This window comes from Euleptes europaea, chromosome 3 (assembly GCF_029931775.1).
Source record: "Euleptes europaea isolate rEulEur1 chromosome 3, rEulEur1.hap1, whole genome shotgun sequence".
Classification (NCBI taxonomy): Eukaryota; Metazoa; Chordata; class Lepidosauria; order Squamata; family Sphaerodactylidae; genus Euleptes; species Euleptes europaea.
The window spans coordinates 86536015-86560936 of NC_079314.1; the positions used below are offsets into that span (position 1 = coordinate 86536015).

At 45.1% G+C, this 24922-nt stretch overlaps 2 protein-coding genes across 2 annotated transcripts in view; one reads left to right on the forward strand and one right to left on the reverse strand.

Annotated features, from left to right (window-relative positions):
* The window catches only part of FAM234B (family with sequence similarity 234 member B), a 32827-nt gene extending 29037 nt beyond the window's left edge, over positions 1-3790 (forward strand). Inside the window, exons 12-13 of the mRNA XM_056846843.1 lie at positions 1121-1344; positions 3701-3790. Of these exons, the coding sequence (XP_056702821.1) occupies positions 1121-1344; positions 3701-3706 (230 nt within the window). The 3' untranslated portion in view covers positions 3707-3790. The remainder of the gene's footprint in view (positions 1-1120; positions 1345-3700) is intronic.
* A 4814-nt stretch (positions 3791-8604) lies between these two features.
* Positions 8605-24265, reverse strand: GSG1 (germ cell associated 1). Its single transcript, XM_056846902.1, has 5 exons — positions 23941-24265; positions 18313-18360; positions 16476-16628; positions 14636-14747; positions 8605-8923 (listed from the first exon to the last, which is right to left on the reverse strand). Exons 1-5 carry the CDS (start codon positions 24260-24262, stop codon positions 8605-8607), a joined length of 954 nt encoding a protein of 317 aa, XP_056702880.1. The 5' UTR covers positions 24263-24265.
* Positions 24266-24922: the final 657 nt, after the last annotated feature.

Here is a 24922-nt window from a genome sequence, read left to right on the forward strand (position 1 = left end):
GAGACCCTGGAGAGTCACTGCTGGTCTGAGTAGACAATACTGACTTCGATGGATCAAGGGTCTGATTCAGTATAAGGCTGCTTCATTTGTTCATGTGGCTCTCTCTCTATATATATATATACAGAGAGAGAGAGAGAGAGAGATCTGAATAGTGACTCTCTACCTGACCCATAGTCTCCTAGTTTAAGACCTGAAATACCTGACACAAAAACCTTTTTGGATCCCTAGGACCCCCAGGATCTCCTGGAACCCATTTGCAGCAACAAGTGCTGGCAGGAATGAGATGAAATCCACACAAAAAAGAACAGTATCTGTGTAACACCTTTCATTGGACCAACCAACTTAGCACAAAATTCTGTGTGAGCTTTCAAGCTCACTAGAGATTTTCGTCAGGCATGGTTACAAAATTTAAGAAGACAGAAGGGTAGAAGGCAGACTTTTCAGGCCATGATCTTAAGGTCTGCTCTTACCGACATCCTTTGTGAGATGTCAGTAGGTAATGAGCTTCTTCACATTGTTGCTGAGGTGTAGAGTTTGCAGCATTTTCTCTGGGAGTCTGCATTCACCTGCAGAAAGAAGAAACAACCAGCTCAGTTTGCCTGGCATGGGATGCTGCTTTAATTGCAGTGGTTCATCTCACTGTTTTCAGGTTTCCAGTAAAGCAGCTGCATAAGTTGGGTTCTCTAGATTTTGGGATTCTGTAGCTGTGTCTTTCTAAGTAGCTTATGCAATTATAAGAACATATATTGCCTATGTATGTGTCATTATTTCTTACAACACTGCCAGAATTATTATTATTAAGGTTAAGGTTTCAGAATCATAAGCTTTAAATCTTTAGATTTTATAATTGTCTGTTCTCTGCTTGTTTGTTACAGCAGTCACTAGAGTCAGAAATGCCAGTGGTGATTGCAACTTTCACATCAGTTCTGCAGAGACATTTGTATTCATTGCAGAGTTTCAGACTGACTGAACACCAAGTAGATTTTATCTGTCACTAAATACTGAGTTCCTATACATTGAAAGACAGCCAATAGAAGTTAACCTGATTGTCAGATTTTATTGGGATGTGATCAATCACTGAGCCTTCACTAGTGTCTTCTTTTCCCTCGGCATCTGTCAGTTGGAATCAATGATCTTCAAAAAGATGCATTTTATGTTACTGTGACAACAAGCCCCACCTCTGAACACCAGCCGGGGTTCCTGTCAGTCAGCAAACTCCGTCTGAAGTGGGCCCTGATGACTCAAAGCCGAGTGGTGCCCCTGCAGGAAGTAGAGCTCAGAGTCAGCCATGGGGAACTAAGGCGCTTGCTTTCCAGGATCAAATTTACTGATTTTACTCACAAGGTAAGATCCTTTAAAGAGCTCTAGTAAAGATATGCAGACCAAGAGGAGAACTGGCATCCACCCTTTTGGAGAGAAAGCAGAGGAATTTCTGAGCTTTAAGATCTGGTACATTACAGGACCCAAGTGCTGAGAGAAGATTCAGAAGCATGGAGGAGTGGTAGAAAGATGGGTCCTCTGCTTTGACCATGGAAAGGTGGCGGTGCAGGTTTTCTGTAGCTATTTTGTAGTTCCTTTGTACTCCATAGATGCTTCTTAGGCAAGGAGGGGCTGTGGCTCAGTGGTAGAGCATCTGCTTGGCATGCAGAAGGTCCCAGGTTCAATCTCCGGCATCTCCAGTTAAAGCAACTAGGCAAGTAGGTGATGTGAAAGACCTCTACCTGAGACCCTGAAGAGCCGCTGCCGGTCTGAGTAGACAATGCTGACTTTGATGGACTGAGGGTCGGATTCAGTACAAGGCAGCTTCATGTGTTCATGTGTGTTCAAGGGTTTGTACAAGACACTGTAGCTTAGAGCTCTTTGGTGTGCTTCTTTTTGTTTTTTTGTTTTTTAAATATGAGTCTCAGTGGATTTGGACAAGTGGGTAGTCTATGAGCTGCAGATCAGATTGCAGAGTGACGCTGTTCACAAAGTAATAAAAAAAAATCTTGGGTTTTGGCCATTCACCACAGATTATATCTATGTGTAGTAAAGCTACTGGAATGAGTCACTGGAGGTACCTTGGTTCTGAAAAGGGGATAACGTACAAATAAGCTCTACCAAATGGCTTCTATAACTTCATGTAAATTGCAGATAGATTCAAGTTTTCAGACATAGCCAGTGCTAGCAATCAGCGAAGCCAGGCACATGCTGAAGCCCAGACTGGGTTTTTCCCCCACTGGTTGTAGCCCCATACTGCTTCTGTTTATCCCCTGATTTCCACACTGATTTTTGTGCCTTTACTTTTCATTTCCCCCCGCTTCTTTTGAGATCACTTTTACCCCAATGTTTTTCTGGAAGCTGTTTTTGTGTCGCCTTTTTCTTCATGCATAATGTTTCAATCCCTCCCACCTCAGTATACTTTTTGATGATTGGACTGTCATGTCCCTCTCCCCCCACCCCAGCCTGAAGGCAAGTGGTTTCATTTTCTTTTTAAAATGGCATTACAATATCAATATACTGCTAGAACGTTATAACAATATGCTTAGCAGCTGTTTCCTTATATGCCTTTTTCTTTATATCTCCATGAGGGAAGGGGCTAGAGATGACATTAAAAAAAAAAAAAGCTAGGAATTCAGAGAATCTGCTAAGCCTTTCATTTAAAAAAGTACTTCTCTAGCCTCTTCCCTCGTGGAGTATAAGGAAAAAGCTGCTAAGCCTATTGTTACAAGGCTCTAGCCATATAGTGATATTTTAATGCTGTTTTTTTTAAAGAGGGGTGTTATGATACCACTGATAACACCACAATGGTGACAGCACCCTCCTTGAAAATCCTCATTATTGGATGCACGTGCGGAAGAAAATAAACTGATTCCACATTTGTGAAAACATAGGAGGGCAGATGTGTGGAAAAACTGCACCCAAACCAATTCCGATGCTTGTGTCAGGAGTAAGATGAGTGTGTGGGAAAGCCCTTGGTTTAGGGGCATCCTGCGTGTCCCACAATCGTTGTGGTTCCAGGGTACTCTGGGCATTGGTCAGTTTGCATGAGGGCCAGCCGCTACTTCTGACCAGCCCAACATTGTACTTTTTCATTTATATCCCACTCTTCTTCCCAATGGGTACCCAAAGCAGCTTAAAACATAGTTCACCCTTCTCCATTTTCTCACAGCAACAATCCTGTGAGGTGGGTTAAGCAAGGGATTGTGATGTACCCAAGTTCTCCCAGTGAATTTCCATGGTAGAGTGGGGATTCGAATCCAAGTTTTCCAGGATGCTAGTTCAACACCCTTTCCGCTGTACCATGCCAGCTCTTTAACCGTGTGTAATGTAAGAGTGTCTCCAGAGTCCCCTGCAATGGCACACTGCATGCAGTGTCCAATCTGAGTGGACCTGATACAAACAGGGCCGTAACTGTGGGGGGGGGGAAGGAGGGCAGCTGCCGCCCCGTGGCATGCAGAGTAGGCAGCTGAACTGCCTCTCCTTCAGGAGGAGCGGACCAGGTAGGAGAGGCAGTTCTGCTGCCCACTCTGCATGCCACAGGGGCGGTGGCTGCCTGCCTCGCCCCTTCCCCTAGTTATGGCCCTGGGTACAAAGTACCTGGTTGTACCTCACAGGAAATAAGATAATCTGCCCTTCTTGCCTGAAGACTTGCAAATGCCTGCAGCCAGCCCTGGTGTGCCTGACTGAATCTCTCTCTCCTCTCCCCTCCCCCATCCAGTTCTAGGCCTTTGACCCTTCGGGTTTTCTGTGCAATGGGATCAAAATGTGGTCCTCCGTATCGGCAGGCTAAGTTGATCAGCCAGACTCCGCAATACATCCTGTAAGTGAAGAAAGGGGACTGAAAAAATCCGGCTGCTAATTGCCCTTCTGGAGTGCTGGAGAGGCTGCATTGGTGATCCCCAGGCATTCATATTTGAGGGAACAGTTCCGGACGCCTTCATTGCTACGCCCTGCCTGCATGGTTCCTACCAGGTAGATTGGATATGTAAATTTATGCAGAGGCACAAGTGTGTATATTATATACAGATATATATATATATATTTATGAGGTGTTTCAAGAAGCTCCTATTTGTATCTGAGATGCATTATGATGTCGTCTGCTTTTTGGCCCACACACGCTTATTTTCACTCAGTGGGTTCCTTCAGCTTTTCTACCTCCTTTGTATTAGGATCACCAATGAACCCCATTTGGTTCTTCCTCCCTTCTGTCCCTTCATGTATTCTGGCCTCTTGACCAAAGTTGCATTCCATTATGCTGAACAACTGTATATTCTCCTACATTCATCTGGTGACCAGCTACCTTTGGTGCTGCCTCCCATTCAAATCAGCCTTTCTTTTAATCATGCCAGTGTTTACTGCAGTTTTCTATAACCACATTATAACAAAATTGTCAGTGCAATGTCTGATGGCCTTTGGAGTAGCAGCTGCAGGGAGAGGGGGTTTAAGGCTGGGCCAGTAGTGCAATTTTCCTGGTGTACCCAGTTACAATATTGATCTTTAGAAGCAAAGGTTGGCTAGATGATATAGAGCATCCAGAGGGGTGTTACCTACACAACCTGCTTCCAACTTGAGGAAGGGGTTAGGGTCCCCAGTCTTATTGAGTCGGTGGGACTTTGGGGACTTTTGGAATTTTGAGAAGTGGGAACCACCACAAAATGGCCATGATGGAGACCAGGACCAATTACAAAATGGCTGCTATGAGGAACTGGGACCAATCACAAAATCTTGGGAGGTTGCAAGCCAAGCATCCTTTTACAGTAAAGGCAGCTGTTTCCAAATGAGTGCTCCTTGCAGACACAAAATTAATTCCTCCTGGGTTGTTTTGAAACCCCTCCTGCTTCAGTGAGGTAGAGGAAAGCCAGGACCGGCCCACAGCTAGGCACTGTGTAGCTCAGGTGTGCCATGTTGGGGATTGCTGTTTTAGGGTGTCAGGTCTCATCCATACAAACATTTTTTACAAAAGTCATAGCCTTCATGTTGGCTTCTGTCATCAGCATGAACCTGGCCAAGCCCCACAATAATTATTAGTAGTTATTAGAAGATACAAGTGGGGACTCACAAGAAACTTGTGGAGAGGGTGCATGCCTTCCCCTACTTTGCTTTGGTCCCTTTCCCCCACCATTGGCATTTCACTCACCCCCACCCTCGCACTCCCTTCACCCAACACCCTCACGAGGTGTAGTGGTTAAGAGCGGTGGTTTGGAGCGATGGACTCTGATCTGGAGAACCGGGTTTGATTCCCCACTCCTACACATGCAGCCTGCTGGGTGATCTTGGGCTAGTCACAGCGCTCTCAGCCCCACTTGCTCACAGGGTGTCTGTAGCGGGGAGGGGAAAGGAAGGTGATTGTAAGCCGGTTTGAGTCTTGCTTAAGTGGAAGAGAAAGTCAGCATATAAAAAACCAACTCTTCTTCTTGCACTCCACTCACCCCCCACCCTCGCTGATCTCCTCACCTACCCACCTACGACTGCTGGCATCCTCCTCTGGCATGGCCAGGCTTAGAGTGACTGCCTCTGTCCCTTGCCGGTGCAGCCAGGCTCAAAGCAGCTGCCTCCATCCCTAGCTGGCACAGCGGCTGCGCACCCCGGGCCTGCATGCGCATAGAACGCTTTTTTATTTTGGAGGGAATTTAATCCTCCAATTTTTTTTTAAATTTTTTATGTCAGATTTTTCTGCAAACCTAGGGTGTCCCCCAAGTTTGCAGAAACATCTGTTTATGGGTAAGTGTGGCCATGATCTGCGGATTTAGGTACTTGCAGATGGGGGCACACTTGGGAATGAGATATATAGGTAATTGTTGTGATCTGGGTGAGAGTGGAATAATGGCCAAAGGTCCTCAAGGGAATGGCACAATATAGCCTCTTCCCATCATTACCATGTGATATCATCCTCTTGTATTGACTATATATGACTAACAGTGTAATCCTAACCAGCATTACACCCTTCTAAGCCCATTGAATCCAATGGATTTAGAAGGGGGTAACTCTGTTTAGGATTGTATTACCATTCCGTCTAAAGTAAACCCATTAGTGCTGTTTCCTTCTCAGTAGTGGTATTTGAGCCATGTCTGGGTCCAAAGGCTGTGTATAGGATTGTTTTGAAGAGAGCCGCTTTCTGTGTTCAGCCTAATAAAGGATCTGTGCATTTTCATGCAGTAACATGTTTGTATCTCCTCTGTGGGATTTTTGTAAAAACCTGTGGTTGAGCCATAGATCTCTGCCTCTCTTTTAGGGTAACCTCTCCTCTTTCAACAGAGACGGATTGTTCAGAGCTGTTTTTCCCCCCTTTCCAGTTTCTATTAGGAGTGGAATTGACTAGATCAAATGGGATCTGCAATCTGTTCTAGTAAATGTCATCCCTCCATGGGAGTAAAAAAAGCTCCTGCAATCGGAAAAATAAAATGAACGAATTCTCCCGCTTCCCACCGCTGTGGCAATGCTTTCCTGTCTTCCATTGTTCTCTTACAAGCTAATAACCATGGTAACAGTAAAAGGAACAGTCATTCCTGTTGCTCCACAGAAATAATCATCTGTACACAGCCATTCTCTTGTAAATGTCTCTCCATCACTATCTTTATCATTAATCCTGCAGGAGTGGTCTCGGCCCTTCCCTGTTAATTCCTGAGCCTTTGAAGAGTGTGTATATGTAGGATGTGAGTTTATGTAAATAGGTTTATTAATACGAGCACAGCCCATTGCAAGATCACTGGGGCCATTTCCTAGACCCGTGTTTGTAAATATGGGCAAAAGCTGAAGACAGGAGAACTGGTTCTAAAATTTCCTTCTTCTTTATGATGCAGCCCTAGATGGTAAAATGGGTAACCTTCTGAGGCAGTGTGTACTCTGCCTTCTACTCCTAGACTTGATTTGTGTTGTTTGGTGATGCTGGGCCCTCCATAATGTGAATTCCTTATCTACATCCTGTCTGCACTTTAAATAAAGATCTTGTCTGTATATTGTTTGCACTGTAAGCTATAATGGAACAAATAAATATAATGTACAGCATCTCTAAAGTGTGTGGCTTGTTTGTCCCAGATTCTCTGAGCAAAGCAAAGGGGAACCTGTAGAGTTGCCAGCCTCCAGATGACAAAGTTTAGCTCCCCTGGGGAAAATGGCTGCTTTGGAGGATGGACTCTATAGTATTATACCCTACTGAGCTCTATTCCCTCTCGTCTCCCCTAGCTGTACTCTCTTGTAAGATGGGAGGCCACAGCTAATGCATCCTCTTTCCCCAAGCCTTTTAATGGCTCATTCTGGGCCTTGGGCATGCCAAGTAGCCTCCCTCTACCCAGAAGCCCTAAGCGGTAATGGCTAAGCCTTTGAGGGACCAGTAGTGCCCCTTGGTCCAGTGTCTGTCCCCCACCACCGAGCTACTAGACTGTTGGTTGTCACTGGTTAGCTGTCTGGCATGTGGATCTTTACAGGGTGTGTCCATGGCACTACTGGGCTTGGTGGATGCCATCCCCTGACTCAGTATCTCTCTGAATTTCCAGCTTTCATTTTAAAAGGTTTGTTGCAGAGGTATACCTTTCCCCTTATATTTCTGTAACAAAAACGGCCAGAAACAGACCTTTTTAAAATAAAAGCTGGGAATTCAGACAAACTCGTACATTGTAGCAATAGGTCATTATAATGCTATAGCAATTATGCATTTTTAAGCCTGAAAAACCCTCTTGTGATGCACTGGAGAGTAGGGGTGGCAGCCATAAAGGTTGAGGCAAGGAGAGCGCAGGGGAAAGTGCCATGCATTTGCAGTAGCAACAAGAACTACCTGGATAATTATCTCTTTGTGGAAGCAGCAACTTTTTGATTAAGGAGGCTTAAGAGAGTGTCTGGTGTGTTCAGAGTTCAAGAGAAGTAAGAGAGATGTAAAGGTTTCTTTAATACCCCCTCACAGCTTGATCTAGATAACATAAAATTATGAAACAGCAAAATAAGTCACTAATCATTTGCTACACTGTGCACACGCATACACATTCAGAAGACTCAGGATTTATTATTATTTTTAATACCACCATTCCTCCAAAGAGATGCAGATGGTGTACATGGTTTCCCCTCCTTCCCTCACAACAACTCTATGAGGTAGGTTAGGCAGAGAAAGAGAGTGACTGGCCCAGGGTCACCCAAGGAACTGATCCCTGCCCAAACAGTTATTAAACAAGAAATAGGTTTATTATGATCCAAATATTGGCCAACGTTGTACCCCTCATACAGATGAAACCAATCAGAGCATACCATTCTGAATCTAAGGCAGTAGTGCCTACTTGAACACCTTTTTCACATAGCATTGTTTGCTATCTATATTTAACCCCCCACCCCCCATATTCCTCTGAAGAACAGCTGTACAGCCCCAAACAGGTTAGAGTACTCTGATGGATTAATGCATTTTTCTGTGCCCAGCATAGTCCCCATTGCCTCGGTTTGGCCGGATAGACCTATTTTGTGGTTAATTGCTTCAAGTAACAGTTTCTAGAGTACTGCCCAGATAACAGAGACTACAGGCTATCCTCCCCCCACCCCCAAATGCCCCCAGTAGAATCAGTGGATGAAAGAAGCCAGAATCCCAGAGGAAGCAAATGTCCTGGTCAAGAGTACTCTTGCGCTTCCACTGAACTTTCCAGTCTAACAGGGATCTTCTCTCACTGACTTCCCCATAACCATATTCAGCTCTACGTCAGGCTCCCTCTGTAGCACCTTCTGCTGCAGTTCTGAGTAGAAGTCAACCCCTTCGGAGACTGAGAGTAGAGATTTTTCCTGGAGCTGTTCTCTGTGGTGGAACTGTGGTTGCATTAAGCATTGGTGGTGCTGAGACTCATCTGCAGTGAAGCTCCCATCGCAGCATTTCTGATGGTTGCGTTTGAACTCCAGCACTGTCTTGGTGTATGTATTGAGAGTTGTAACTGCAGAAGCCATGCAGCAAGTGAAGGAGGCCCAGGCCATGCTAAAGGTGGAGAAGAATAAAAATTGGTTTTTATACCCTGTTTTTCTCTACCTTAATATGTCTCCAAGGTATTTACAATCACAACAGACACCTTGTGAGGTAGTTGGGGCTGAGAGAGTTCTGAGAGAACTGTAACTAGCCCAAGGTCACCCAGCAGGCTTTGTGTGGAGGAGTGGGGAATTGAACCAGATTAGAGTCCGCCACTCTTAACCACTACACCATGCTGGGTTTATTTCCAGTTAAGCAGAATGGGGAGCAAGATACAAGACTTGTGCATACAAACGGAAGACACAATCTCATGCCATGGAAATGGGTTCTGCTCCTTCTGATCCCTGTGAGTTAGGTGGGGCTGAGAGAGCTCTAAGAGCTGTGACTAGCCCAAGGTCACCCAGCTGGCTTCATGCAGAGGAGTGAGGAAACAAATCCAGTTCACCAGATTAGCCTCCACCGCTCATGTGGAGGAGTGGGGAATCAAACCCAGTTCTCCAGATCAGACTCCACTGCTCCAAACCACCACTCTTAACCACTACACCACGCAGGTGTTCCCTGGCATAATTCCCTTCCCTTATAATTGTTTACATAAATTATGGAGGCAAGCACAGAAAGGAATTTATATAAAATAAATACTTCTCTGTACATTTGTTGACTTTCCTTCCAGAAGATTCAATGTAAATGGAAAATTTGATGGCTTCACTATTGGCTACTTCCAATTCAGATTGAGGACATCAACCAGGAGCCACACAGGAAGTGGAGGCGAGGGGGAGTTTGGGGGAAGGGAACAGCTTTTTTTCAAACCTTTATGCAATTTGGGGCATTAAGGGTCACTATCAACATTCTAAAAAATGAAAATGCTGTTTTCCAAATTGATCTGCTAAATATGTTAAAACATACATTTTTTAAAAAGTGGCTGGAAACGGGAATATGATGTAGGGAGAAACAATCAAGGGTGGGTATTTCTTCCCAGGGGAAAATGTTGTGGACTCACTGTTTATATTTGCTAATCCTGCTAAGGACCAGACTGCATTAATGTTACATATTAGATTGTATTCACCTCCTTCCCAGGACTTTCACAGAGACATGCTTTACATGTTCTGTGCGCTTAACTCAATTTCCAGGTGTGCCTGATTTGGATTGGAAGCATAACATGTGGGGAGAGGATGCTTAAGCCCCCCACCCCACCCTTGACACAAATGAATTGGAGAGGTCAATTACAGAGGGGTAGCCATGTTAATCTGTTGTGGAAAAACCAAGAAGATACTTTATGCCACCATTAAAGGTTAGGAGTTTTTATTGTAGCACTCACGGCTAAAGCCTATTTCATCAGATGCATTAAGAGACTCTGAGGTCAGCAGATGTAACTGCACAAATGGATATAGAAGGAGGAAAAACTGTGAACAGTGGTGTTAAAGGGCCATGGAACACTAGAGGTGCATTTTGTGGCATTTCTATATATAACTCAAAAGTACAAGCTAACTGCAGTGGGCATTAACAACAGCCATAATGGTGTCTGTTTAAACCCTGGTTAATACAATCACATATACTGTAAAATTCTAATTCAGCAATTATTCATGCCACAATAAATCTGCTAGTCTTTGAGGTGCCACAAAACTCCTTTTGGTTGAGAAGGAAGGAGAGCAATTACCTGTTACAATGTATTCTGTCATGGATTTAAGATCCCTTGCTATGAATTAAAGTATAAAATTTTACAGGTATTAAAAGTAAAAGCAAATTATATCCCAGGAAACTCTATCTTATTACTCAGGTTATTTTCATGTTGTGCTGTTTAGGAAGCAATGGTGGAGGGGCAGGCAGCAAAACTGTGTGCTGCTTGGGGTGACCAAAACCCTGGAGCCAGCCCTCCCCAGCAGGGATTTTAAGGGTACTTCAACAACAAATATTGGGAAGAAGTACCAGCCAGAACAAGGACTTGCCACTATATAAAAACTTGACACACACTGTCATCCTAAGCAGAGTTACAACTTCCTAAACCCATTGACTTCAATGGACTTAGAAGGCTGTAACTCTCCTTAGGATTGCACTGGTACTATTTCAGATTGTATCACCTAAAGCCGTGTTGGCGAACCTATGGCACGGGTGCCACTTCCGGCACGCGTAGCCCTTTCTGCCGGCACGCACGGTTCCTCCAAGCCGCTGGCCTTTCCGGCTCTGCCCCACCCCGGATGGGGGAGGCTGTAGCCCAGGGGTGGGGAACCTCCGACATCATTGGCAGTGGCCCCCGGACTCTCCCACAGAAGCTGCCGCCATTGCCGCCGCTGGAGCGTGCGCGGCCAGCCAGGCGGGTGGGAGAGCGGGGAACAGAAGCCGAGCGCTCACACTCGGCATGGCCGGCGGCTTCTCCGGCGCCCTCTGGGCCTGTGCGGGCGGAGGGGCATGGCTGGTCGGTGGGTGCGAAGGAGGCGCCCTCTGCCCCACCCTGCTCGCCTCTCACAAGCCTGCCGCCGCGCCCCACCGAGTGGCAAATCCAAGGCAAAACCTCCCATGTATAAATGGCCTCTTTCTTTTTCTGTCTCCCTCTGTCCTTTTCTTTCTCTCCCTTGCTCCATTTCTTTCTCCCTTTCTCTCTCTTTTTCTTTCTTTCTCTCCCTCCCTTCCTTCCCTTTCCCCCTCCCTTCCCTTCTTTCCTTCCTTCCTTCCTTCTTTCCTTCCAGCGGCTTCTCCGGCACCCTCTGGGTCTGTGCGGGCGGAGGGGCGTGCAGTCCTATTCCACCTTTGAAGTGCCCACAAGCTATCCTCCAAACACCTTTCCATTTGTCTTGATATGTAGAGAGAAAACACTAAGGAACTAGTTGCCAATCTCCAGGTACTAGCTGGAGATCTGCTATTACAGGTGATCTCCAACCAATAGAGATCAATTCCCCTGGAAAAAATTGCCACTTTGGCAATTGGACTCTATGGCACTGAAGTCCTTCCCCAAACCCCGCCCTCCTCAGGCGCCACCCCAAAAACCTCCCACTAATGGCGAAGAGGAACTTGGCAACCCTAGCCTCTCCCTCTGGGCCCCCTCTGGGGGTGGTATTCAGGTTACATTGCCGCATTGGCACTCGGCGATAAATAAGTGGGGTTTTGGTTGCAGTTTGGGCACTCGGTCTCTAAAAGGTTCGCCATCACTGACCTAGAGCAGCATTTCCTATCCTGTGGGTCCTGACCCTAAAAAGTGGGTTACATAGCCTGTCGAAATGGGTCCCAGGCTTTTGTAGTTTTACTGATTTGTCCATGCTGTTTTTTTTTTTAAGTAGGTCACCGTACCAAGTAAACTTGGAGTTGTGGGTCACTGTACCAAAAATGTTGCAAACTACATGTGCAGGAGTATTGTTTTCGATAGCAGCAAGCCAAATGTCCCTGGAAGCTCCCCAGCAGGGCATGAAGAGGATCGTGGTGCCTCCTTGTTTGTCCCCAGCACAGAGGTTCCATTTAGCACAGAGGTTCCATTTAGCAATCACGGCTAATAGCTATTGTGAGTGTATTTGTCTCATCCTTGTTAAAGCACCTAAACTAATGCCCTTCATCTCATATTATTAAGTACACATTGTGTACAGAAGTCTGTCCTTTTGTCATTCCTATTTATTTTATTAAATTTATATCCTGATATAACCTTGCCCATCAGCTTTGTTGGCTGATTATAAATTATAGTATGCTAGCATTATGAAAGGAAGGAATGTTCTCTCTCTCTCTCTCTCTCTCAGTTATTTTATAAGCCCGTATCACCACCACCGGCCCCAGTAGATACCATTTGGGGAGACATAATTTTTTTTTGCTAAGGTGGAACTGTACTTCAAAATGAGAGTGGGACTGACTGCCAACTGCACCACTTAAGGGGATTCTCCAGCAGTTCCCTTTTGTACCATTGTATCCCCTGTATTTCTTGTGCACAAAAATGACAGTAAGAGAGAATAAGTACAGCCAGAGCAAAGCCCATGCTGGGATTGCAAATGTGAAAAAAGAGTGCTGTAAACAAAGACATCTACAGCTTGAATAATGTCACAAGCATAAACTGCAGTGGCAAAAAAGGGGACTTGCAACATTGGAGATGGACCCAGTTGGAAGCCAAAGAACTGGGCGGCTGTTCATGGAAATATGTAGCTATGACCAAGGTGTTTTCCACATGGGGACAGGCTTGTGTAGTTTTCCTGTTGCTGCTACAGCTTCAGATACAGTGCAGTGGCAACAGAGCTTCCGCATGGCAGGTTTCCCAGTAGTTTCCCTGTCCCCTGCCCCCAGTCCCCGCTATTAGGGCTTTTTCTTTTTCTTTTCAAATTGGCAACTGAATATTGTAACTCTCTCTGTATCGGGTTGTCTGATTCCTAACTTTCATTTAAAAAAAAAGTTTATAGCCCCTTTCTGAGATATGTTTTTCCCTTTACATCTCAACAGTGAAAGGGGTTAGTCTTACTTTTCTTTCCCTGCCCCCACTTTTTAAAGAAAATGTGAAAGCTGATACACAGTCTGTTGTAACAGTCTGCTATTCAATTTCTGATTAAGGTAGGAAATCACTGCCACAAGGACAGGCAAGAACATGGCTGCCATATGGGCAGGACTCAGAAAACCCACCGTTTCCCACCCCACTGGAAGCTATCCAGGCTTTGCTGCAGTCTGAGAAACCATGGGGAGGTCTAGGAATGCACCACAATGCTGTGGGGGAAGCAGGAAAACCATTTCCCAACAGCATCAAATCTGAAGCAAATAAGCCTCGTGGAAACTGCCCAAGATAACAATTCCATTATAAAATTTATCTGGTTTTGCACACCTCTTATTTTCCCCAAATCCTTACCATCTTCAAGGTCTGAGGGACATTTTACAAATTATACAACTGAATCCCCAAATGAGCAGTGACCCTGAGTGCTAAGCAAGATGTCTATTGCAGCTATTGAACCAAAAGTCCCCAGCAGTGGAATAATGTGAAAGGCTTTTAAGTCTTTCAAGTCTTTGTCATTATTAACAAGACAAGAGATGAGTCATCAGTACAATGGCAGTAAACAGAGAAGCATCACAGGGACGGGCATTCTGCAGCTGGGTCCTGGAAGCAAGAGATGATTCTCCAGAGTGGATTTAACAGTAGTTGATATTACACGTTTATGTTGTAAACCACTGGATTGATGTCTTGAACTTTGCTGATGCATACTAATGAAAATTGGCCCTGGCTTTTTAGATGAGTTCACAATCAATTTATCTGTACATTATATGTACTGCCAGGATGAGGAGTGGTTCTCTAATTTTTCTATTACAGGGCCACATAGGGTTGCCAGATCTGAGTTAGGAAATTCCTGGAGATTTGGCGGTTGAGCCTGGGGAGGGCAGGGTTTGGGGAGAGGAAGGGCCTCAGCAGGGTATAATGCCACAGAGTCCATCCTCCAAAGCAGCCATTTTCTCCCGGGGAACTGGTCTCTGCAGTCTGGAGATCAGCTATAATTCCTGGAGATCTCCAGCCCCCCATTGGAGGTTGGTTACCCTATTTAGGGAGGAGCCACAGCTTAGGGTCAGAACACATCTACAGTGTCCCAGGTTCAATCTCCAGTGAAATGAACTTGGTGAGAGGGCTGGGAAAGATTTCTGCCCAAGAACACTGCAGAGCCATCAGGAGAGATAAGGAACTAGATGGACTAATGGGAATGACTTGACATAAGGCAGCACCATATGTTCAATGAGTTAAGAAACGTGGTAGAACATATTTCAGTAAGTAAAAAGGGCACATACTAGAAGGCCCAACCATAGTCCCATGAATGTGGTCTCCAGTCTTCTGGCCCCAGGTTAACAGTTGCCTGGAAAACTTGAGTGTACATCATGTGTGCCACCATCCCAAGCAGGCCTAAGTGGAAGCAAAGAAAAGAAGGTTATCCAACCTGGGCCACAATGAAATATCAGAACTACCATTCATAAACATTGATTCTCTCACACACTAAGGAGCTATTAGAATCGTACACTATTAGAATCCGAAGTTTTAGGAAACACTTCTGTAATTCATGTGATCATCTGCTAATATTTGCTCTCGTTGGGTCCTAGTCCTCTTCTTGGCATCCTTTCTATTTCCTCTCTTATTCTGATTTACTGTGGGTATTTCTTTATTCTCCAAATCACAGTTGTATTATTCCCTTTGCTTTTAAATTCCCAGCTGCTCAGGTGTACATGATCATTCTGTGTCTGGTAATCATTATAGACCCCCTTGGTTTCCATCATGGAGTACCTTCCTTCTCTATCAATGTAACAAGGATTTAAGTTTCCTCAGATGAGGCTATGTTGAGGATCAATAGATATATAATTCTCAATGTGGCCCCATCTGAGGATACTTAAATCCAGAGATTGGGGCCACAGACAGACAGGGCAGATGTTTCTACAAACCTGAGAAAAGCCTCAGGTTTACAGCAACATCTGAATTCTAACAGAAATACATTGGGGCATTCCCCAATGATGGAAAGAGTGCCTGTAGCTTTAAGAAATGAATGTCCTCAGTGGCTTTTGTTTGGCAACCACCATAGTACAGCCATTAATAGCCTTGGTTTCTGTAATTAAAAGGCAGGGAGGAGGGCCCCTTTCAGGGCTGTTTGGGTTTTTGAGGGAGGACTCATGGTTCCAGGCCTGGCAGCAACCACCAGGTGACTTGATACCATATGACTTTCATGACTCATAGAATCATAGAGTTGGAAGGGACCACCAGGGTCATCTAGTCCAACCCCCTGCACAATGCAGGAAATTAACAACTACCTCCTCCCACATCCCCAGTGACCCCAACCCTCCCCCGCCATGCAGGATCCCACAATCAAAGCACTCCCGACAGATGGCCATCCAGCCTCTGCTTAAAGACCTCCAAAGACTCACCCAAGCCTGGCTGCTTGCTACTGTTGAACAGCAGCCACCTTGTGAAAGCCAGTGTGGTGTAATGGTTAGAGTTTAAGACTAGGACCAGGGAGACCCAAGTTCAAATCCCCACTGCCACAGAAGCTCACTGGGTGACTTTGGGCCAGTAACATACTCTCAGTCTACCTCACAGGGTTGTTGTGAGGATAAAATGGAGGAGAGCCAAATGATATAAGCTCCCCTTTGTGGAGAAAGGCAGGGTATGCATGAAGTAAATAAATAATTAATATATCTGAGGATAGAGGGCAAATAAAAGGTAGGTTAGTTGGTGGATTGGAAGGTGAAAAGGAAGCAGGGAAGGTTAAGGATATGGGGACTGCCTGGAGGAAATAGTGTGGGAAGGGGATACAGGGGAAAATGAGGTGCCCTCTGCAAGCCCTTGCAGATTCCCCTCCATGCAACTGGGGCTAGTCTGGCCTGGAGACTGGCTCTGCACAACTCAGCCCGAATTTTCCTTGGGAAGGTATGCCAGGGGGAGAGAAGAAGGGAAAGCTGCAGGCAAGGGAGTACGTTGGCTGGAGAAAAGGAAGTAGGGAAAGGGTGGGAAGGAGAAAAGGAAGTAGGGAAAGGGGGTTTCAGCAAAGGGAAAGAAGAAATAGTGGGGAATGGAAAATGAGATACCCCTTGCAAGTCCTGCAGGCCCCCACTAGTACTATACATTTTAAAGCAGACAGGTACGTACCTGACAATACTGAGGAGACAGCAGCAAAGGCATTCAGCTTGAGCCCACAAACTGGGTTTCCTGTGTATATCATCTCCACCAAGAGGAGGATGAAACTAATGAACAGCAAGCTTATATAAACCATCTCTGATCCAAGTGACAGCCATAGGATTCCTATTATGGACACAGTCAGGTGAAAGAAATAATTCAGCTTAACAGTGTGGCAGAGCGGGTTCTCATCTTCCTGTCCTCTTTAAACTAGTGAAGGGAAGGAAGATTTTGGAACAGGCCTGCACAACTTGTAAAACCCCCAGGATTAATGCAGCCCACCAGCCATGTATGGTAGTCTGCCAAGTGTTTGATACAACATCCTATATGTACTTCAGAGCAGGCCGTAAAACTGGGTGGTTTAGCAAAACCATGATGGAAAACTATATGTGGCTGGTGGGTAGGGTTGTCAACCTCCAGGTTCTAGCTGGAGATCTCCTGCTATTACAACTGATCTCCAGCTGATAGAGATCAGTTCACCTGGAGAAAATGGCCACTTTGGCAATTGGACTCTATGGCATTGAAGTCCCGCCCCTCCCCAAACCCCGCCCCCTCAGGCTCTGCCCCAAAAACCTCCAGGAATTTTCTAACCTGGAGCTGGCAACCCTACTGGTGGGCTGTGTTTGTCTTAGTGTATTACATGATAAGCAGTCCTGTTCAGCTAAGATTCCAACACATCTCTGTGGGTAGGTGGATGAATGAAGAAAAGCATTTGACCATTTAAGGATCTCTGGGCATTTGGAAACCTCTAATAATGGGCTGGTGGGCTCTAGGTAAGCATCCAGGGGAAATACTCTGCACATCATGTAGGGTTACCATAGGGATGCCAGGTCCCTCTTCGCTACTGGTAGGAGGTTTTTGGGGCAGAGCCTGAGGAGAGCGGAGTTTGGGGAGGGGAGGGGCTCCAATGCCATAGCGTCCAATTGCCAAAGTGGCCATTTTCTCCAGGGGAGCTGATCTCTATCGGCTGGAGATCAGTTGTAATAGCAGGAGAACTCCAGCTAGTACCTGGAGGTTGGCAACCCTAGGTTACCAGCTCTTAGTTAGGAAATACCTGGAGATTTGGGGGTGGAGCCTGGGGAGGGGAAGGACCTCAGCAGGATATAATACCATAGAATTCATCCTCCAAAGCAGCCATTTTCTCCAGAGGAACTGACCTTGGTCACCTGGAGATCAATTGTAATAGCAGGAAATATCCAGGTGCCACCTGGAGGTTGGCAACTCTACTGCACATGCCATTACCAGACACCCATGCCTGCAATGCAAGCAACTGGAAAGAGAAGAAATTGGGAGGCATAACAAGGAGGACTGAAAATTGGCTAGTAAGCAAAAGCTAGGAGAACAGAAACTGGAAGAGAAAGAGGAGGTGCAAGCCCAGCCAAGCTTAACCTTGACCAAACCAGAGGTGCGGAGGGAGAATACTTGGGGAGGTTTTTTTTGCAGGTTTCCACTTGCGGTTAATAATTTAATCCCTTTTCTGGACCTCTGGATCTTTTCTTCAAAGTCTACATATGCTTTCTCTGAAGTTCAAAAAAGATTGGTCAGCCATATTTTCATTGCTATTTTATGCACCAAAACTAGGTCATTTTTTTTTACAGGCAACTCTGATGAAGCTGAAAACAGGAGAAGCCAAGAGTCTTTATATCAAAAATCACAAGACGGACATATTACAATATTGCTGCAGACTTCAAAGCACTGGCCGAAGATGAAAAACAGCCTGTGCCCAACGCACCCTTCGTATTTGGTTACAAGACTGGGCCTGTTCCAATCTATGGGCCAAAGCAGCCCAACAAAAACCTTTTGTTCTTACCTCTCTCAGCTGGCGGTGAAAGTTCAATGAAGCTGCGACATTTCTCATCTATAATAATAATAATAACAACACAACAACAATAGCAACAGCAATAATATTAATTTCTGCTAGGCAATGCAAGAAGGAAATGTCAGTTCACTTAAATTACTTCCACAATTTAAACTATATTCATACAAGGTATTTCAAGATTATATTCTTCTAGATTCTAAGAAGAAGGGGGTGTGACCCACAATGTGGGTAGGGCCAATATCTGTCTGTATTGCAGACTGTATTTCTCCCAGGAAATGGCCAGCTCCATTTTAAGAAACAAATCAATTGTGTGGCTTTCAGGAAGGCAAAGGGTGTTTCCACATGGGAACAGGCTTGTGTGGTTTCCCTGCTGCCATTGTGGGTGCTGCTGATACAGTGCAGTGGCAATGGGGCCTCCACATGGGCACGCCTCCCTGCAGTTTCTCTGCCAGCAACAATCCTCTCTCCTCTGAGTCACTGGGGCTTTACAATTTTTTTAAACCAACAATTTCACATTGTTATATCGATATACTATTATAATAAGTATAACAGGTTCTGTGAATTTTCTTAAAGTCTCTAGCCCCTTCCATCTACAATGGAAAGGGCAAGAGAGAACCTGTCACAGAACTTGTTATAATGGTATGTCAATACATCAATAGGGAACTGCTAGTTTAAAAACAAAACAGTCCATAGTGGTGGAGGAATGAAATGGATGCCACCAGGACAGAGTCAAGTAGGGTTGCCAATTGAGGTTGGGAAAATCCTGGATATTTGGGGACGGAGCCTGGGGAAGGAATGGTTTGAGGAGGGGAAGGGTTGCAGTGAGACATAATGCCATAGAGTCCACTCTAAAACACATTTTCTCCACAGGAATTGATGTCTGTCATCTGGAGAGCAGCTGGAATTCTGAAAGATCTCCAGGGTCTACCTGGAGGTTGACAATCCTAGGATCAAGTTAATGGCTGCCATGCGGCCAGGAACATCTGAACTTTCTCACCAACATGGTGATTGTCCTGGCTTCACTATGATCAACACCAAAATTTTGCAGTGTAAAGCAGGTTTAAGAAAGATGGGAGAAAAGCTGTAGTACCCCTAGGAGGCACACGAACGCACCATGTTAGGGCTGCCAGGCCTCCCACTATAGTAGGAGACCTCCTGTGTTTTGAACTGCCAGCGCCTGAGGCACTGGTGGGAGGAAATGTGAGGGGGGTGGGGGTGGAAAGGTCTCCACTTACCTTGGGTAGGAGCTTCTTATGGGCTGGTGGAGGGATTGGAGCACGCTCCCAATGCCACTTCCAGTTTCCTAGCCTTTCTGTGTGCATGCTCTGTGGATTCAGAGTGTGTGCACAGCAGGGCTAGGAGGAGGGCTCTTCCCTCCGTCTCCAAGCTGCAAGCCTGATCAGGACCAATCTGACTTGCAGCTTGGAAAGGGAGGCAGGAGCCTTCAAAGCCCCACTGTGTGCACACTCTGTGGATTCAGAGCACGCTCACAGCAGGGCTAGGAGGAAGGCTCTTCCCTCCATCTCCAAGCCAGATCGGGACCGATCGGTGGGGATCATTCTCCCCTTTCTGCTTCCGCCCACTGACCATCAGCTGGTCAGCGGGAAACCCAGTTGATTGGTGGGCAATTGCCCGCCACACCTGGGCAATTGGGAACCCTAGGGATGGAGGATGTGTTCCCAACAGCATTCTTCCCTGAAATGCTAATCTGTTAAGTTTCCACATCCCAAATCCTGTATGTAGGGTTACTCATGAAATTTTCCTGCCATTAGATTTTGCCAACAAATCTGACCTGACCTGTCCACTGATCAGAATATTGAAGAACTGCACAGATGGGCCGCACCAGAAAAGGTGAAGAAAACATGTTCATCAGGGATCATCAAATGCTGTTTACATATTTGAAGATTCTCTGTGCACCATTTGTTTCGCCATGTATCAAAACAGATCTGAATGCTCCCCTCATTGTTTACACCTACAAAATCATTGCATACTTATGCATTTAGTCACATAATGGGCTTTGACTCTCTCAATGCAATGCCAGAATGCACAGAAGCCTGTAGGTTGTGCAGACTGGGGAGCAGCTCAGGATCGCAAAGGCCAGCATTTCATGCCTTCCATCACCTCCAGTCTGATGTTCTTTCTCTCTCATGGTGCCAACCTCCAGGTGGAGCCTGGAGTCCTCCCGGAATTAAAACTGATCTCCAGACAACAGAGATCAGTTTCCCTAGAGAAAATGGCTGCTTTGGAGGGTGGACTCGATGACAATATACCTTGCTGAGGCCCCTCAACAAACCCCACCCTCCCCAGGCTCCTCCAAACCTCCAGGAATTTCCTATCCTGGAGTTGGCAATCCCCCTCTCTCACACACATCTGGGGGAACAGTGCATGACTGTTCAATGTTAATTCGGTCAAACACATCTGAAATGTGGGATTTGTTAGGGGTTTTATCTTAACAGCGTTTTAATGGTCTGCTTCTGTTTTTTATGCAGCATCTGCCCAACGGCTTGTGTTTTAATACTGTGGTTTTTAAATATAGGCCACTTTGAGCAGGACTCTGAAGAGGCTGCATAGAAATATTCTAAAGTAAATAGATAAATAAATTTATCCTGAATACCAAATAAGTATTCATATAGGTATTTATGAGAAAAACTCACAAAACAGAAGAAAAATTCTAAAGAAAAATGTGTAAGAGAAAAGGAACAGAATCTCTTCATGCAAGTAGAGAAACCATTGCAAAACAGAGCCCAAGAATGTATTCATCCCTATCTGCATGGACTAGCATTGAATCATGGGAGCCCCCTGCTGTTTGAACAGCCTAGATGCACTTTAAGACTCTACCACCTCAGAGATTTTTCTCCAGAGTCCAAAAAAGAGGAGCCCTGCACAGGGGGAGCAAGTGATAAAAATGCCCTCAAGTATCTCCTTGAGAACATCTGGTTTACTGAAATCTCCTGCTCTACAGAAATACTTGGGTTACACATCACATGGTACCGAGATGGATGCCTGAGATACTTCGTACTTCCTGGCCTCAATCCAATTTATGTCTACACAGGAGTAAGTCCCACTGAATTCAACAGGACTTACTCCAAAATCTAAGTATGCCTAGAATTACATGCTGACAGTGCAATCCTAAACAGATTCACACCCTTCTAAATCCATTAACTTCATTGGGCTTGAAAGGGAGCAACTCTGCTTAGGGAGGCATTATTAATTTCTTAAAATATGGCCCAACGGTCATCTGCTGCCCAGTACATTGGGAAGTACACAGAGAGAAGGGCAGGGAACAATGGATGTTAGTTCATTTAAATGTTTGATGATTGATAATTTCCCATTCTCTTGTTTTGAAACTGAGTTAAAACAAAGTTCAAAGGGCTTAAAAAAAAAGATCAAGAGAGTTCAAAACTGGCCAGATGGCAATCCTAGCCTGCACAGTTTAGCAGATTGCCAAGTCTTTCTTTGATTTCATATTGGATTATAAGCAAGTGTTCAGACTGTACCTATATGCCTTTCCAGTTTCTGGCTCTGTTCATTACACACACACACACACACACACCTGTGCCTATTTCTCCTCATCATGTTCCAATGTGGCTAGCTATATCTACTGAATCAGCCTTACTTATCCTTTTCTAAGCCACTCTGTCAGACCAGTCTAGGGTGGTTTGCACAGGCAACCTTCAGTTCTAACACCCCATCCTTTGGGGAAGGGGCTGTGGCTCAGTGGTAAAGCATCTGCTTGGCATGCAGAAGGTCCCAGGTTCAATCCTTGGCATCTCCAGTTAAAGGACTAGGCAGGTAGGTGATGTGAAAGACCCCTGCCTGAGACCCTGGAGAGCTGCTGCCAGTCTGAGTAGACAATACTGACCTTGATGGACCGAGGGTCTGATTCAGTACAAGGCAGCTTCATGTGTTCACCCTCTATGTCCCAAAGAAGAAGTCCACATTCCCAGCTTTCCCACACACTGACACTAAACCCCTCGATAATTTCCTTTCTGGAGTCATTACCTGTATGTTGCTTTTATCGACCTTCAAAGAGCGTTTGACACAGTCGATAGACAGATTTTATGGGAGAAACTATGCCATATGGGCCTTGACCAACGCCTTTTGTCTTTATTACGTAACCTCCATACATCCAATACCTGTCAAGTTAGATTTGATGAGGGGAGCCTCCTAACCCAAAAAATCCAGGTGACAAAGGGCGTAAAGCAAGGCTGTGTACTGGCACCATACTTATTTAAATTATTTATTTCAGATCTCCCTGCTTTTTTGGCTAATACTGATGGCCTTGCACCTAAGCGAAGCTCTGAGAAAGTCCCTATTCTGTTATATGCGGATGACGCAGCAGTCCTATCCCTTTCAAAGATGGGTCTTAAACGTTTGTTAGCTTCTTTTATCCTATTCTGTAAACGGAATTCCCTATCTATTAATTCCGATAAGACCAAGATTCTGATCTTTTCTAAGACTTGGAAGCAATCAGTTTGAAAAATTGAGGGAAGAGAAATCGAACATGTGAAAACGTTTAAATATTTGGGGGTCTCTTTTCATTATAATTTAAAATGGATTGCACACCGTAATCAGTCCCTTACCTTGGCAAAAAATAAGATGGCTGCAATAACTAGTTTTTACTATAAGAAGGGTAACCATTTTGTTCCGGCCGCCTTACAGATTTTCCAAGCCACTGTGATCCCGCAACTTTTGTATGGAATCCCAGTTTGGATCCAGGGTTTTAATAAAGAAGTGGAGTGTCTCAGGGCAGTTTTTTTTAAACGCATCCTTGGCGTCTCAAACTCTGTTTGCTATTTTTCTCTGTGCACTGAGCTGGGACTGCACACAATAGTAGTGATCCAAGCACCAGATTCTATCAAATACTGGTTACGCTCTCATTTTCGATCCCCCCACCCCAAGTAGTTTATTGGCAGCTTTACATACTGACTCAATTGTTTCCTATCTTAAATAGGATCAGATCACTCGGGATTGATCTTGATTCCTTGTCCAATTCCAGTGAATTATATATATTTTAGGACAATCCAAAAAAGGATATGGGACAGTGATTCCCAAATAATAAAAGCCGGTGCTGAAGGTATCTGCTCCCCTCGTTTTTTAGGCCTTTCTTATCAAATAAACTCTATGGCCCAGTATTTTTCTAACTTAACTATACCCTCTCACCGTAGAGAATTTTTGTTAGCTAGATTTATTATATTTCCTTCAGCTGTTGTTAGTGGTAGATACAAGGGAATACCACGTGAAGCAAGATGTTGTAGGTGTCAATGCAAAGAACCTGACACAATACAACATATTCTCTTGTACTGTCCACTTTTCACACAGCTTCGATGCAGCTTAATTAGCTCTCTTCCTCAATTTACTACTGCAAAGACTACTGGAAACATAGGCCATTTATTGGATGACAAAAGCTTCGAAGTTACCACTCAAGTAGCCGAGTTCCTGGCCAAGGTCCTAAAGGAGGGAGAAAGGAGGAGGGGAACCCTCATTTAATTGTTTATTATAAAATTTATTGATGAACTGTGTATTCATTCCTTTTTTAGATCCATATTTAGCTGCTTTACCTGTTTGTTTTGTTACTGTAAATGCCAATAAAGGTCCTGTATTCTTCTGAGTCATTACCTGGTCCTTCTATGTTCTCCTCACAGGAAACCCACATGCCTGTATGGAAGTAGCGGAAGGCAAAGCGATCGTCCCCAGTCTCCCAGCTGTAGTGCACCACATCCTGGGTTGGAAAGGAGGAATTACCAGTCCCTCCATCCGGAGGCATAGGGACACCAATGCACTTGGTGGTTTTGCTCTTCCCACACAAAGGCTTGGGAACTTTCTGAGTTCCAACACACCAATAGCTGCCAAGCAGGGCTGTGGTGGACAGGCTGAGGGCCAGCAGGTTCAGCACCACAGCAAGGACAGCACGACGCCAAGGCAGGGACCAAAGCTCCATCTGCAACAAACAAGCAAGCATAACAGACTCCCACATTGTCCAGGACTACTCAGGTTTTCCCGCCAAACCCAAGTTGTTACCAATAATAAGGACATAACAAAACGTTTTTGTGAGGAAGGTCTCAGAAGAGATGTAGAAGCTCTATCACTTCAGCCTTTTCAAACTGCATTCAAAAAATCTAATGGGGAGAGCACAAGAAAAAGAGTTTCCTTGAAGAAAGCATAGGTGAATGTGTAATGTTTGCAAGACCTGAATTCTCCACCCTAAGGTCCCTGAAACACAGTAAAGTGGAGGAGGAGAAGGAGGAGGAGAAGAAGAGTTTGTTTTTATATGCTGACTTTCTCAGCCACTTAAGGAAGAATCAAACCGGCTTACAAAAACCTTCCCTTCCCCTCCCCACAATTTGGTGCACAGTTCCTGGAGGTACTGCAATACCAGGTTGATGTGTGGAGTGGATGGAGCAAGCCCCTATTCCAAGTTCAAACTACAAACCTGCATCTTTAACCACAGTGTGGTGTAGTAGCTGAACTAGAACTGAGACCCAAGTTTGAACCTTTACTTAGTCATGAAAGTCATGGATGATGACAGCTTGGTTACTCTCTCTCAGCCTAACCTACCTCACAGGAGTGTAGTAATGGGAAAAGGAGAACCATGTACACT

Bases quoted from the DNA above. Each gene is read 5' to 3' on its own strand.
- GSG1 (XM_056846902.1), bottom strand. From the start codon at position 24,262: ATGGAGCTTTGGTCCCTGCCTTGGCGTCGTGCTGTCCTTGCTGTGGTG. The intron at 16,629-18,312 runs GTAAGAACAAAA...TGTCCATAATAG, and splicing joins TTCACCGCCAGCTGAGAGAG to GAATCCTATGGCTGTCACTT. The intron at 14,748-16,475 runs GTACGTACCTGT...GCTTCCACTTAG, and splicing joins TGTCTCCTCAGTATTGTCAG to GCCTGCTTGGGATGGTGGCA.